The sequence below is a fragment of the Sus scrofa genome, unplaced genomic scaffold (assembly GCF_000003025.6).
Source record: "Sus scrofa isolate TJ Tabasco breed Duroc unplaced genomic scaffold, Sscrofa11.1 Contig2509, whole genome shotgun sequence".
NCBI classification, from domain to species: domain Eukaryota; kingdom Metazoa; phylum Chordata; class Mammalia; order Artiodactyla; family Suidae; genus Sus; species Sus scrofa.
The window spans coordinates 63,663-77,198 of NW_018085113.1; the positions used below are offsets into that span (position 1 = coordinate 63,663).

General features: G+C 35.6%; 1 protein-coding gene across 1 annotated transcript; it reads left to right on the forward strand.

Annotated features, from left to right (window-relative positions):
- The first annotated feature begins 10,780 nt into the window (after nt 1-10,780).
- LOC110258608 (olfactory receptor 11H4-like) lies at nt 10,781-12,840 on the forward strand. The gene is made up of 2 exons (XM_021081904.1): nt 10,781-10,834; nt 11,893-12,840. The coding sequence occupies exons 1-2, from the start codon at nt 10,781-10,783 to the stop codon at nt 12,838-12,840; spliced, it is 1,002 nt and encodes a 333-aa protein (XP_020937563.1).
- The last annotated feature ends 696 nt before the right edge of the window (nt 12,841-13,536 follow it).

The window sequence follows — 13,536 nt, forward strand, 5'->3', positions numbered from 1 at the left end:
CTTTTTTTCTTGATGAGTCTGGCTAATAGTTTATCACTTTTTGTTGATCTTTTCAAAGAACTAGCTTTAATTTCATTGATTTTTTTTATGGTTTGTTTCTATTTCATTTATTTTTTCTCTGATCCTTATGAATTCTTTCCTTCTGCTAACTTTGGGTTTTCACTGTTCCTCTCTCTCTGGTTGCTTTAGATGTAAAGTTAGGTTGTTTATTTGAGCTTTTTATTGTTTCATTGTTTCTTGAGTTTTTGTATTGTTATAAATTTCCCTCTTATAAATGCCTTTGCTGCATCCCCTATGTTTTGTACTGTGTCTTTCTGGTCATTTGCTACCAGGTATTTTTAAATTTCCTCTTTGATTTCCTCAGTGATCCATTGGTTGTTTACTAACATGCTGTTTAGTTTCCACGTGTTTGTGTTTTTTTACAGTTTTTTCTTGTTGTTGATTTCCAGTCATGTAGCGTTGTAGTTGGAAAACATGCTTGGTATGATTTCAATGTTCTTAAATTTTCTGAGGCTTGATTTGTGGCCCAGTGTGTGATCTGTCCTAGAGAATGTTCTGTGTGCACTTGAGAAGAATGTGTATTCTGCTGCTTTTGGGTGGAATATTCTATAAATACTTACCGAGTCCTCTGGACTAATTCATCATTGAAGGCCTGTGTTTCCTTGTTGATTTTCTGTCTGGATGATCTGTCCATGGCTGTAAGTGGGGGTATTCAAGTCCCTCACTATTATGGGTTATTACCAATTTCTCCTTTTAGGGTTGTTAACAGTTGCTTTATATACTGAGGTGATCATATATTGGGTGCATATATAGTTACAATTATTATATCTTATTCTTGGATTGATCCTTTGATCATTATGTGATGTTTTACTTTGTCTCTTATATTCTTTATTTTAAGGTCTATTTTTGTTTTGTTTAGACTGCTTTTTCTTATTTCTGTGTGCATCTATTGTGTTTTTTTTCATTTATTTATATATATTTTTTCTGCTGTACAGCATGGTGACCCAGTTACACATACATGTATACATTCTTTTTTTTCACATTACGTATTCCATCATAAGTGACTAGAGAGAGTTCCCAGTGCTACCCAGCAGGATCCAATTGCTAATCCATCCCAAAGGCAACATTCTGCATCTATTTACCCCAAGCTCCCAGTCCTTCCCACTCCCTCCCCTTCCCCCTTGGCAACCACAAGTCTATTCTCCAAGTCCATGATTTTATATTTTCTGTGGAAAGGTTCCTTTGTGCCATATATTATATTCCAGATATAAGTGATATCATATGGTATTTGTCTTTCTCCATCTGACTTACTTCACTCAGGATGAGAGTCTCTAGTTCCATCCATGTTGCTGCAAATGGCATTATTTTGTTCTTTTTTATGGCCGAGTAGTATTCTGTTGTGTATATATACCACATCGTCCTAATTCAATCATCTATTGGTGGATATTTGGGTTGATTCCATGTCTTGGCTATTGTGAATAGAGCTGTAATGAACATGCAGGTGCATGTGTCTTCTTTAAGCAGAATTTTGTCTGGATATATGCCCAAGAGTGGGATTGCTGGGTCATGTGGTAGTTCTATGTATAGATTTCTAAGGTACCTCCTTGTCAGTTGTATCATTTGAAACTATTTTCTCCCATTCTGTAAGCTGTCTTTTTGTTTTCTTTTTGGTTTCCTTTGTTGTGCAAAAACTTGTCAGTTTGATTAGGTCCCATGGGTTTATTTTTGCTCTAATTTCTATTGCTTTGGGAGACTGACCTGAGACAACATTCATAAGGTTGATGTCTGAATGTTTTGCCTATATTCTCTTCCAGGAGTTTGATGGTGTTTTGTCTTTTATTTAAGTCTTTCAGCCATTTTGAGTTTATTTTCATGCATGGTGTGAGGGTGTGTTCTAGTTTCATTGCTTGGCATGCAGCTGTCCAGGTTTCCCAGCAATACTTGCTGAATAGACTTTCTTTTTCCCATTTTATGTTCTTGCCTCCCTTGTCAAAGATTAATTGACCATAGGTGTCAGGGTTTATTTCTGGGTTCTCTCTTCTGTTCCATTGGTCTGTGTGTCTGTTTTGGTACCAGCACCACACTGTCTTGATGACTGTGGCTTTGTAATATTTCTTGAAGTCTGGGAGAGTTATGCCTCCTGCTTGGTTTTTGTTTTTCAGGATTGCTTTGGCGATTCTGGGTCTTTTGTTGCTCCATATAAATATTTGGATTGTTTGTTCTGGTTCTGTGAAAACTGTCATGGGTAATTTGATAGGGATTGCATTGAATCTGTAGATTGCTTTGGGTAGTATGGCCATGTTTACAATATTACTTTTTCCAGCCCAGGAGCATGGAATATCTTTCCGTTTCTTTACATCTTCTTTAATTTCCTTGATTAACGTTTTATAGTTCTTGGCATATAAGTCCTTTACCTCCTTGGTCAGGTGTATTCCCAAGTATTTGATATTTTTGGGTGTAATTTTTAAAGGTATTGTGTTCTGTATTCCTTTTCTAATATGTAATTGTTAGTATACAGAAATGTGACTGATTTCTGAATGTTAATCTTATATCCTGCTACTTTGCTGAATTTGTTGATCAGTTCAGGAGGTTTTTGGGTTGAGTCCTTAGGGTTTTCTATATATAGTATCACATCATCTGCATAGAGTGACAGTTTTACCTCTTCTCTTCCTATTTGGATGCCTTTTATTTCTTTGGTTTGTCTGATTGCTGTTGCTAGGACTTCCAATATTTTGTTGAATAGCAGTGGTGAGAGTAGTCATCCCTGTCTTGTTCCAGAGTTTAGTGGGAAGACTTTCAGCTTTTCTCCATTGAGTATTATATTTGCTGTGGGTCTGTCATAAATGGCTTTGATTATGTTAGGGAATGTTCCCTCTATACCCTCTTTGGTAAGAGTTTTTATCATGAAGGGATGTTGGACTTTGTCAAATGCTTTTTCTGCATCTATTGAAAAGTCAAAAACCACATGATTATCTCAATATTGTAGGTGTTTGGTTTGCAGTTACCATGAAGTTTTGCTATAGGAGTCTATATGTATACATAAGATTGTTTTAAGTTGTTGGTCTACTTACTTCCAAGTTCATCTCCACTATCATACATTCCTCTTCTCAAAATTTATCAGTTTGGAGTTCATGTTGTGGCACAGTGGTTAACGAATGCAACTAGGAACCATGAGGTTGTGGGTTCGATCCCTGGCCTTGCTCAGTGGGTTAATGATCCAGCGTTGCTGTGAGCTGTGGTGTAGGCTGCAGACACAGCTTGGATCCCACATTGCTTTGGCTCTTGTGTAGGCCGGTGGCTACGGCTATGATTTGACCCCTAGCCTGGGAACCTCCATATGCCATGAGAGCAGCCCAAGAAAATGGCAAAAAGAAAAAAAAAAAATTATCGGTTTGGTAGCATATTTGTGTGTAGATTATTTCCTACTTTTACCATATGTATGCCTTTACTGGTGAGCCTTGTCATTTGTAGTATTTTTGTTTCTAGTGGTGGCCTTTTCTTTTCCCACCCAGAGAAGTTCCTTTGGTATTTGTTGTAAAGCTGGTTTAGTGGTGCCAAATTCTCTTAGCTTTTGCTCGGTTGTAAAGCTTTTGATTTCTCCTTCAAATCTTAATGAGAGCCTTACCAGGTAGAGTAATCTTGGTTGGAGGTTTTTTCCTTTCATTGCTTTAAGTATATTGTGCCACTCCCTCCTGACCTGCAGAGTTTCTGATGAAAAATCTGCTGATAACCTTATCGGGGTTCCCTTGTATGTTATTTATTTCTTTTCCCTAGCTTTTTTCAGTATTTTCTTCTTGTCTTTAATTTTGGTCAGTTTGATTACTTTGTGTCTCAGGGTGTTCTTCCTTAGGTTTATCTTATAAGTTTATTAGGCTTCTTGGATTTGAATGACTGATTCCTTCCCCATGTTAGGAAGTTTTCAGCTTTTATCTCTTTGAGTATTTTTTTGGTCCCTTTCTCTCTCTCTTCTTCTGGTACCCATATAATTTGGATGTTGGTGTGTTTAACGTTGTCCCAGAGTTCTCTTAGACTGTCTTCATTTCTTTTCAATCTTTTTTTCTCTTTTCTTTTCCACATCAGTGATTTTCATTAGTCTGTCTTCCACCTCACTTATTTGTTCTTCTGCCTCCTATATTTTGCTTTTGGTTTCTTCTAGTGATTTTTTTTTTATTTCAGTTGTTGTATTTTGCATCTCTGCCTGCTTAATCCTTAAATCTTCTATTTCTTTGTTCATTGGTTCTTGTAATTTATCAATCTTTGCCTCCAGGTTGTTTCCAAGGTCTTGAGTCATCTTTATTATCATTAGTCTAAAGTCTTTTTTCATGGAAGTTAGTAATCTCCATATCACTTAGTTCTTTTTCTGTTTTTTTCTTTTTTCCTGTTCCCCTATCTGAGTCATAAATCTCTGCCTTTTCATTTTGTATAGATTTTTGGTGCAGTCTCCTTTTTGCAGACTATAGGGTTGTAGCCTCTTGCTTCTGATGTCTGCCCCCCTTCTAAACTACTATTGATTACTTCTAATCTACTTTCATCTCCATTATTGTATTCTTCACCTCTATTTGGTTCTCTATTTTCAGTTCTTTGTTGAAATTCTCACATTGCTCCTCATCTCAGCATTTCAGCGAGCATTTTTATGATTGTTATCTTAAACTTGTTATTGGGTAGATTGCTTATCTTCATTTTATTTGATTTTGGTTTTGTTTTCCTGAGGTTATATCTTGTTCCTTAACTTGAAGTATATTCCTCTATCATCTAATTCCCTAATTCCCTTTGTTTATTTCTATGTGTTAGGTGAGTCAATAATGTTTCCTGATCTTATAGTAATGGCCTTCTACAGGAGATGTCCTATGAGGCCCAGTAATATGCTCCTATGTGGTCACCAAAGCTATATCCTCTGGTGATTATCCCTATGTGGATTATGTATGTCCTTCTTTTTGGCAGAAATGACTACTATGGACACACAGAGAGGTCAGGCTGGGTCATTAGAAGGCAAGGCTGGCTTCCTGTTGGTTGGCCATGCAGACCAGCAGAGTTTGTGGCTGATGCTAGCCTACTGATTAGTAAGACTTTGTCCTTGTACCACTATGTGAATGACCCAAGAGGAATCAGGGCTGGTTCTAGCCCAATGGCTAGTGGGGCTGGATCCCCATGTGGCTGTCTGCATGCCCTGGGGAGGCTCAGGGCTGGCACCATCCCACTGAAGGCTGGAACCAGGTTTCTTTGTAGAAATCTGTGTTGTCTGTAATGGCTTGGCACTGGTGATAGCCTCCTGGTAGTTGGGTCTTGGTCACAAGTGCTCACAAGTGCTAATAAGCTAAATGGAGTATTCCAAAATAATAGCTTCCATCACCAGTTTTATGATAGTAGAACAAACTCCTCAAAGTGGCTGCTACCAGTATCTCTATCCCCAGGACAAGTCCAAGTTGCATCCTATCTCTCCAGAAGGATTTCCAAGAACAGCAAATGGATCTGACCCAGGTCCCTTTTAAATAATTTCCTCTGTACTAGGACTTGAAGCAAGTGAGATTTTGCATGTGCTCATAAACATGAGGTCTTGTTTTCCTGAAGCTCTCTAGCTCTCCAGAAATAAGCCCTTCTGGTTTTCACAGTCAAACATACCAGGGTCTTATTTCTTGGTACAGGACTTCCAGACTGGGGAGCCTAATATGGGCCTCAGACCATGTTGCTTATTGGGGGGGGAACCTTTGTGGTTGTGATATTTCTCTCATTTGTGGGTTACAAACCTGGTGATGTGTTTTCTGACTATACCACATATCCACCCCCCACAAGCTGTTTTGTGGTTTTTTTTTTTTTTTTTGTCTTGAGTTGTGTAAAATATTTCTTCTAGTCTTCAATTCATTCTAATAGATAGAAGCTGTGTAAGTATTTATAATTTTAGTGTGTCTGTCAGAAGAGGTAAGTCTTCCTAGTCTACCACCTCGGCCACCAAATTTTTCATTCTTTTTTCTTTATATACTTTATTTTTAATTATTTCAAATTATCAGTATTCCAGTTCACAGACTCTTTCTTCTACCTATCAAATCTGATAATAATTCTTTCTAATGAATTTTTCAGTTCAGTTATTTTTATGGCTCCAGAATTTTGATTTTTTTTTATTTTTAGTTTCTTTCTCTGCTGGTATTCTCATTTTGTTCGTGCATTGTTTCCCTGATTTTATTTAGTTGACTTTCTGTGTTCTGTTTTCACTATAGAGCATCTTTAATTTCTCTGTCAGAAAGTTCATGGGTACAATTTCTTTAGGGTTAGTTCTGGAGGTTTATATTGTTTTTATAGGGTTGTATTTTCTTGTTTCTGTTTATGCTTATATATTTTGGCTGGCATTTGGACAATTGAAAAAACAGACACCTTCCCAATTTTTATGTACTTGCTCTGTAAAAGATGAGAACAATCTGAATTGGCTAGAGGTTCTAGGGATTCTCAAACCTTTCTCTGGTATTGTTCTCACCCCAGTATTTGCTTGTAAAACTGCAGCTCTAATGTGCTAATAGCATCTGTGTTCAGTAGATTCCAAAGTGACTTCCCCCCATTGGTGCTGCTTTATTTTTTAAATTTTAATTTTCCTTGTTTTTGACTTTTTAAATCTTTTCTTATTATGATGCATTCTAATATTTAAATTTGTTATAATTTACCTAACATTATTTTAAATTTCCGAAAAAAAGGAAAAGGGAAGTATATTTTTATTTTACTCACTTGCATATGCTTTTATCATTTCAAAGCATTTTCTGCTACATTACATCTATATATTATAAAATGAGTCAGAATTTAATTTTTCAACATTTTCATTTAACATTTTATCTTTCCTATTTATTTGAATTAAAGATAATCTTCATCAGACTCTGAACTCTTTAAAATTTATTATGTTTATATATGTACTGTCCCCTAGATCCATTAATTTGAAAAGTTCCTACTACATTTTCACTTAATTTAGCTTTAGAGGTAATTTTCATTATGGTAGATGAAATCTTACATCAAAATATTACTTTTTCAAAACACATGTCTAATCTTGAGAATTTATATCAAAGGATATTTTAAAATTTCTTTCTTAAGTTGCAGACTTCTAGAAGTCCTCTCCCACAATCTGACTAGGACTTGTCTAGACCTCCTTGAATTTGTGTATTGACTCATTTTAAATATTTATCCTTAACACTCAGAAGTCATTCCACCAAGGAGTATGGTATGACTTTCCTGTTAATCAGGTTTTCTTTTATATACTTCTGTAAAGGTTCATATTTTCCTCATGATGCTTATACTATCTTTCAAAGTTTATTTCTAAATGCTTTTAAATTTATATTTTTATTAAAAATAAAATAATTTAACCATAAAAGTTTACAAATTATTTTATCTGTTAAAGGAAGATTGTATTATCTACATGTTTTTTAACTAGCCACTTTATCAAATCATTTGTATTTTAATTTATTCTCTTATACTTTTTTCATTTATAATGATTTTTATTTTTTCCATTATAGCTGGTTTACAGTGTTCTGTCAATTTTCTATTGTACAGCAAGGTGTCCCAGTACCCATACATGTACACATTCTTTTTTCTCACATTATCATGGTTCATCATAAGTGACTAGACATAGTTCCCTGTGCTATACAGCAGAATCTCATTGCTTATCCATTCCAAAGGCAATAAGTTGCATCTACTAACCCCAGACTCCCAGTATATCCCTGTCCCTCCCCCTCCCCCTTCACAACCACAAGTCTGTTCTCCAAGTCCATGCATTTCTTTTCTGTGGAAAGGTTCATTTGTGCTCTATACTAGATTCCAGATATAAGTGATATCATATGGTATTTGTCTTGCTCTTTTTGACTTACTTCACTTAGTATGGATTCGCTTATTCTTCACAGTCAATGATTTCTTAGCCAGCAGTTAAAATTTCTCTCTTTTTTTCTAACATTCATACCTATATATTATTTTCTATGTCTCATTTCATTGGTGTGGATAAGGATGGTGATGGTGATTATTTCAGTTTGCTTTCCCCAAATTATATTGTCATAAAATTACCTGTAAATATCTTAAAACAGCTCTTTTTTTCTTACTCGTATTGACCTGTTGCCCCATGCTTGGCCCTATACGTCTTACTCATTCTTGTATTTAGGTTAAAAAAAAAAACTTTTTATGGCACAGGAAAATGTGCTGTGGTGCATTGTATAATGCTTCTTAAAGATTATTTAGACATGCCATATGTAAATTTGTTCAGTTGTCAAACGAAGTTATATTACCTAGCCTAAATTTGTGAGACATGGAAATATAATCCTTTAGTGAAAAAGGGAATGAATCACTTGGGGTAGTAATGCTATCATAACCACTTTTTGTCTTTGGTTTTAATTAGCATGCTTTTGTTGTTTTAATACAAAAGTGTGATTTAGTCTATTATTTATTTATTTATTTTTATTTTTTGCTTTTTAGGGCTGCACCCACAGCATATGGAAGTTCCCAGGCTAGTGGTCCGATCAGAGCTACACCTTCTGGCCTATGCCATGGCCTTTGCAATACAGGATATGAACCATCTTTGCAACCTATACCACAGCTTATGATGGCAACACTGGATCCCTAACGCACTGAATGAGGCCAGAGATTGAACCTGCATCCTCATGGATACTAGTTGGATTCATTTCCACTGAGCCACAATGGGAACTCCTGGCCAATTATTTCTGATGAAAGATTCTTTACCAAATTAAAATAAATCTTTTCTATTTCTGATTTATTTTGTCAAAAGTGGATTTCAGTTCTATTACTGCTACTTCTACATCTATCAAGACATTCCTCTATGTCTTCTATTAAATAATGTTATCTTTATATATTATACAAAAGGCCAGCAAACACATGAAAAAATGCTCAACATCCCTGATTATAAGAGAAATGCAAATCAAAACTACCATGAGATACCATCTCACACCAGTCAGAATGGCCATCATTAATAAATCCACAAATAACAAGTGCTGGAGGGGCTGTGGAGAAAAGGGAACCCTCCTGCACTGCTGGTGGGAATGTAAACTGGTACAGCCACTATGGAGAACAGTTTGGAGATACCTTAGAAATCTATACATAGAACTTCCATATGACCCTGCAATCCCACTCTGGGCATCTATCCGGACAAAGCTCTACTTAAAAGAGACACATGCACCCACATGTTCATTGCAGCACTATTCACAATAGCCAAGACATGGAAACAACCCAAATGTCCATCGACAGATGATTGGATTCGGAAGTAGTGGTATATTTACACAATGGAATACTACTCAGCCATAAAAAAGGATGACATAATGCCATTTGCAGCAACATGGATGGAACTAGAGATCTCATCCTGAGTGAAATGAGCCAGAAAGACAAAGACAAATACCATATGATGTCACTTATGACTGGAATCTAATATCCAGCACAAATGAACATCTCCACAGAAAAGAAAATCATGGACTTGGAAAATAGACTTGTGGCTGCCTGATGGGAGAGGGAGGGAGTGGGAGGGATCGGGAGCTTGGGCTTATCAGACACAACTTAGAATAGATTTACAAGGAGATCCTGCTGAGTAGCATTGAGAACTTTGTCTAGATACTCATGTTGCAACAGAACAAAGGGTGGGGGAAAAAATGTAATTGTAATGTATACATGTAAGGATAACTTGATCCCCTTGCTGTACAGTGGGAAAATAAAAAAATAAATAAAATAAAATAATGTTATCTTTATATATTATATTCACATATAAGATATTGGATAATTCTTAAATCAAGGAATACATCATACTTGATATTCCTTCATTCTATTATTTTCAAATATTCTATTAGGTGCAAGTATTCTACTCTAGAATGTGCCTTAATATTATACTTAGAATCCTTGTAACTCTGGTTATAATACTAAGGGCTCAATAATTAGGCATTATGTAAAACATTGTATATATGTATAGTACTAATGCTAATGGAACCATTAAAATATATTACCAAAGGGGCTAACTACATAAGGAATTTTTATAAATTCCTTTCTTGTTTAGAAATAATTTACTCTGACCTAAATATGCATCTCACAATGTGGTAGTGTCAGTGAGCTTGTGATGGGTCACACAAGGTGGAAATAACATGTGGAGAGGTGTCTTTAATACAGTTAAGTGTATGGGCTCCTCATCTTTATATTAACCTTTATCCCAGAGACTTTTCTTCAAACATGGAACCAAGTCTCATTGCCAGAGTCACAACTTTCCCTTTATCACTAGAGATAAATTTACTTTCAAGCATACCTAAAACAGCAGTTTTTCTACCAAAATTATTTTACTTGTTTCTATCCCTCATTATTAAAAAAGAAAAATCTTTGAATTAGAATTTTTAAAATGTAAGAATCTGAAATATCTTTCATCAAGCTGGGTTAAGAGCAAAATAGGAAATCAGGTTCAATAAGACTACTATGTTATAAATTCCCTCAAGAGAGAATCACTTCCCGAAGATGGCCTTTACAGAAGATGGAAGGGAACAGTATTTAAATTCTTCATTCAGTTCTCTCTGGACCATGAGACCATGATTCTCTTTGCCACTGTTACATTGCTTTTATACTTTATATAGAAAGAGAAAGCTACAGAGGGCAAACCTGAAGAGGGCCCATGACTGTTTTCTTAATCCCATAATGTTCTTGCTCCTAAAGTCTCCTCAGTAGTTCATATGAATTCACACAATAATGTATGAAGTATTTTTATTTGGTAGTTCTGAAATCTGAGAAAACAGTTGTACTGGTTGTTTTGTTTGTTTGTTTTTGTTCTCTGATGTTGAAAATGGCATTCAATCATAGAGAATTCTATGATACTCAACTTGTAACTTCAGGTAAGGTAAAGCTCACAGGACTCTGCACTCCCCTATTTCTTCCTTCCATCCTTCTCTAGTTTTACATTCTATCATTTAATATGAGAGTGATAAAAGTATTCCTTCTGAAGAATCATAAACAAGGTTTTATGTGAGAGCTTTTTTAAAAAAAAAAAACATTACTTCAAAGCTTTACTCTTATAGGGTTTTTCCAGGTTCTCCGTTTTTTCATATATGTATATATGAAAAGAGCTCCAATCCTAAATCAGGGAAAATTCTGGAATATGAATATGGGTACACCTTCCTTGAGTGAAGATTCAAATGTTATATTGCCTATCTCTTGTTATTTTTAACAGGTGGCAGGCAAGGATTTTTATTTGTACTTGAGACTGCAAAATTTGAGAACAGTCTCTGTTAGCTTAAATGAATTTGAAAGATTTTCATAAATGACACTTATTTCACTTTAATTTGTATTTTCAAGAATGCATTTTTACTGAAGGGAAGAAGTGAAATAGAAAATTATTTTTTTCATTTTAATATTGACTTATAATCTATTCAAAACTAAACATAGGACTATTTCCTGTAACTTAATACAGTGAAACCAAAATAAATTAAATCATATAAAGTATTTGAATCTATTGATATGGTTCTCAATTCAGCCTGATGCATTTCACACCAATAGAACAAAGAATATTCATATCACTATCATTTATATCTTCGTATGTCACAAACACTGAGTTATATTGGCTGTATTTATTCATTATCATTAATTCAGTGTTTGACCTAAACTGTAGGTCCTTGTACACATTTGCTTATTGTCAACACAACTCACTTTGTAGTGAGACCCAGGAAATGAGGAAAGTTGTCTCTTCACTTTGTTATATCCAGAATAGGAATATAAACTGGAAAATCATGGAAATATCTCTGTATGAGTCATAGTACTTTGTTATTTACAGACATGGAGAGTGATGTGACCCTAAGCAAGTCATAGACCCTATTGAGTAGTATTTTTTAAGGCCACTTCTAATATGGAAATTTGTTGTTCTTTTGAAGCTTTGAAAACAAATAATATTCCCATTTAAAGAACTGCTCTAGCTCTGTGAGTAAATTCATCCTTTTAGGCTTCCCTTATACCTGGGGAATTCAGATCCTCCTCTTTTCCATCTTTTCTGGGACATACATCTTGACACTCATTGGAAACCTGTGCATCATCTGTGCTGTGAGGTGGGACCCTCAGCTTCAAACTCCAATGTACATCCTGCTGGCCAGTTTTTCCTTCCTGGAGATCTGGTTTATCACTTCCACTGTCCCTAATATGCTAGCCAACATTCTCTCTGAGACCAAGATCATCTCTTTCTCTGGCTGCTTCCTGCAGTTCTATTTCTTCTTCTCCCTGGGCACCACGGAGACCCTCTTTTTGTCTGTCATGGCCTTTGACAGGCACCTTGCTATCTGCAGGCCACTACACTACCCCACTGTCATGACAATTCAACGCTGCATCAGAATGGGAACTTGCTGCTGGGTGTGTGGCTTCTTGTACTTCCCCTTGCCTATTTACCTAATCTCTCAGCTCCCATTTTGTTGTCTCAATAAGATTGATCACTTCATATGTGACCCAGGACCCCTTATACAGCTGTTGTGTGTGGCAGCTCCTGCCATCGAGATCATCTGTGCCATTTACAACTCTGTCCTCATTTTCTCCACCTTAATCTTCATTACCAGCTCCTACATTCTAGTGATCAGGGTTGTGCTGAGGGTCCCCTCAGCAGAAGGACAGCAAAAGACTTTCTCTACCTGCAGCTCCCATCTGGCTGCAGTGTCGCTATTCTATGGCTCTCTTATGGTTGTGTATGTGATCCCAACAGCAGGCAGTGCAGCAGGGAAGCAAAAATATGTGACTCTGTTCTATCCTGTGTTAACTCCATTATTCAACCCCTTGATCTACAGTCTCCGAAATAACGAGATGAAGAAGGCTCTGAGAAAATTATTTACGACTGTAAGATTTAGTCAAAGGCCTGGAAGAAATCTCTGAAAAATGTGTGTTCACATCAGAAACAATGTATGGGAAATAAATAATTATTGATATTCAATTGTATTAACTGAAATAGAAAAATTTTTTTGGCGGGAGGATGAACATAGTCAATGTAATAAAATATTTATAAATCTGACTATGTTCATTTTTATTAGAAAAAATACATTAATAATTTTATAAAGTCAAATAAAAATAATCCAAAAAAGTGACCAGTCATCTGCTGCAATTTTGATTGAATATGGTCAATATTTTGGGCCTTTATCACACACACCCATATATACAATCTATCCTATATTTAAATGTATTACTAAAATATTTTCAAGTGAGTCAGTAGTTGTGCATGCTAACATTAAAAAGCGTCATTTAAATGTTCATTCTTGTGTCAGTGTTAAAAACATGACAAGCTGTATTCACTTTCTAATGAAAATTTATCATAATTTTCTTCTTACTTTCTCACCAATATTTAGTGAAAATAATTTGTAATATTTAAATCCAGATGATGTCTATTAACTTTTTTCATTTATATGTTCACTTTTAAGAATTATTTTTGAAAAGAGCTCTATTTAGGATGAACCATGCATTGCCTTTTCCATGCCATTTTTGCCTGCTGTAGGTTCACATGTGAGGGCTAGTGACCCCCAGGTACTGCAACAGTAGAATTTGTTAGATGTGCTCTGTCAGCTGTTTGGAGGACAC

Bases quoted from the DNA above. Each gene is read 5' to 3' on its own strand.
- LOC110258608 (XM_021081904.1), top strand. From the start codon at position 10,781: ATGGCATTCAATCATAGAGAATTCTATGATACTCAACTTGTAACTTCA. The intron at 10,835-11,892 runs GTAAAGCTCACA...TCCCATTTAAAG, and splicing joins AACTTGTAACTTCAGGTAAG to AACTGCTCTAGCTCTGTGAG.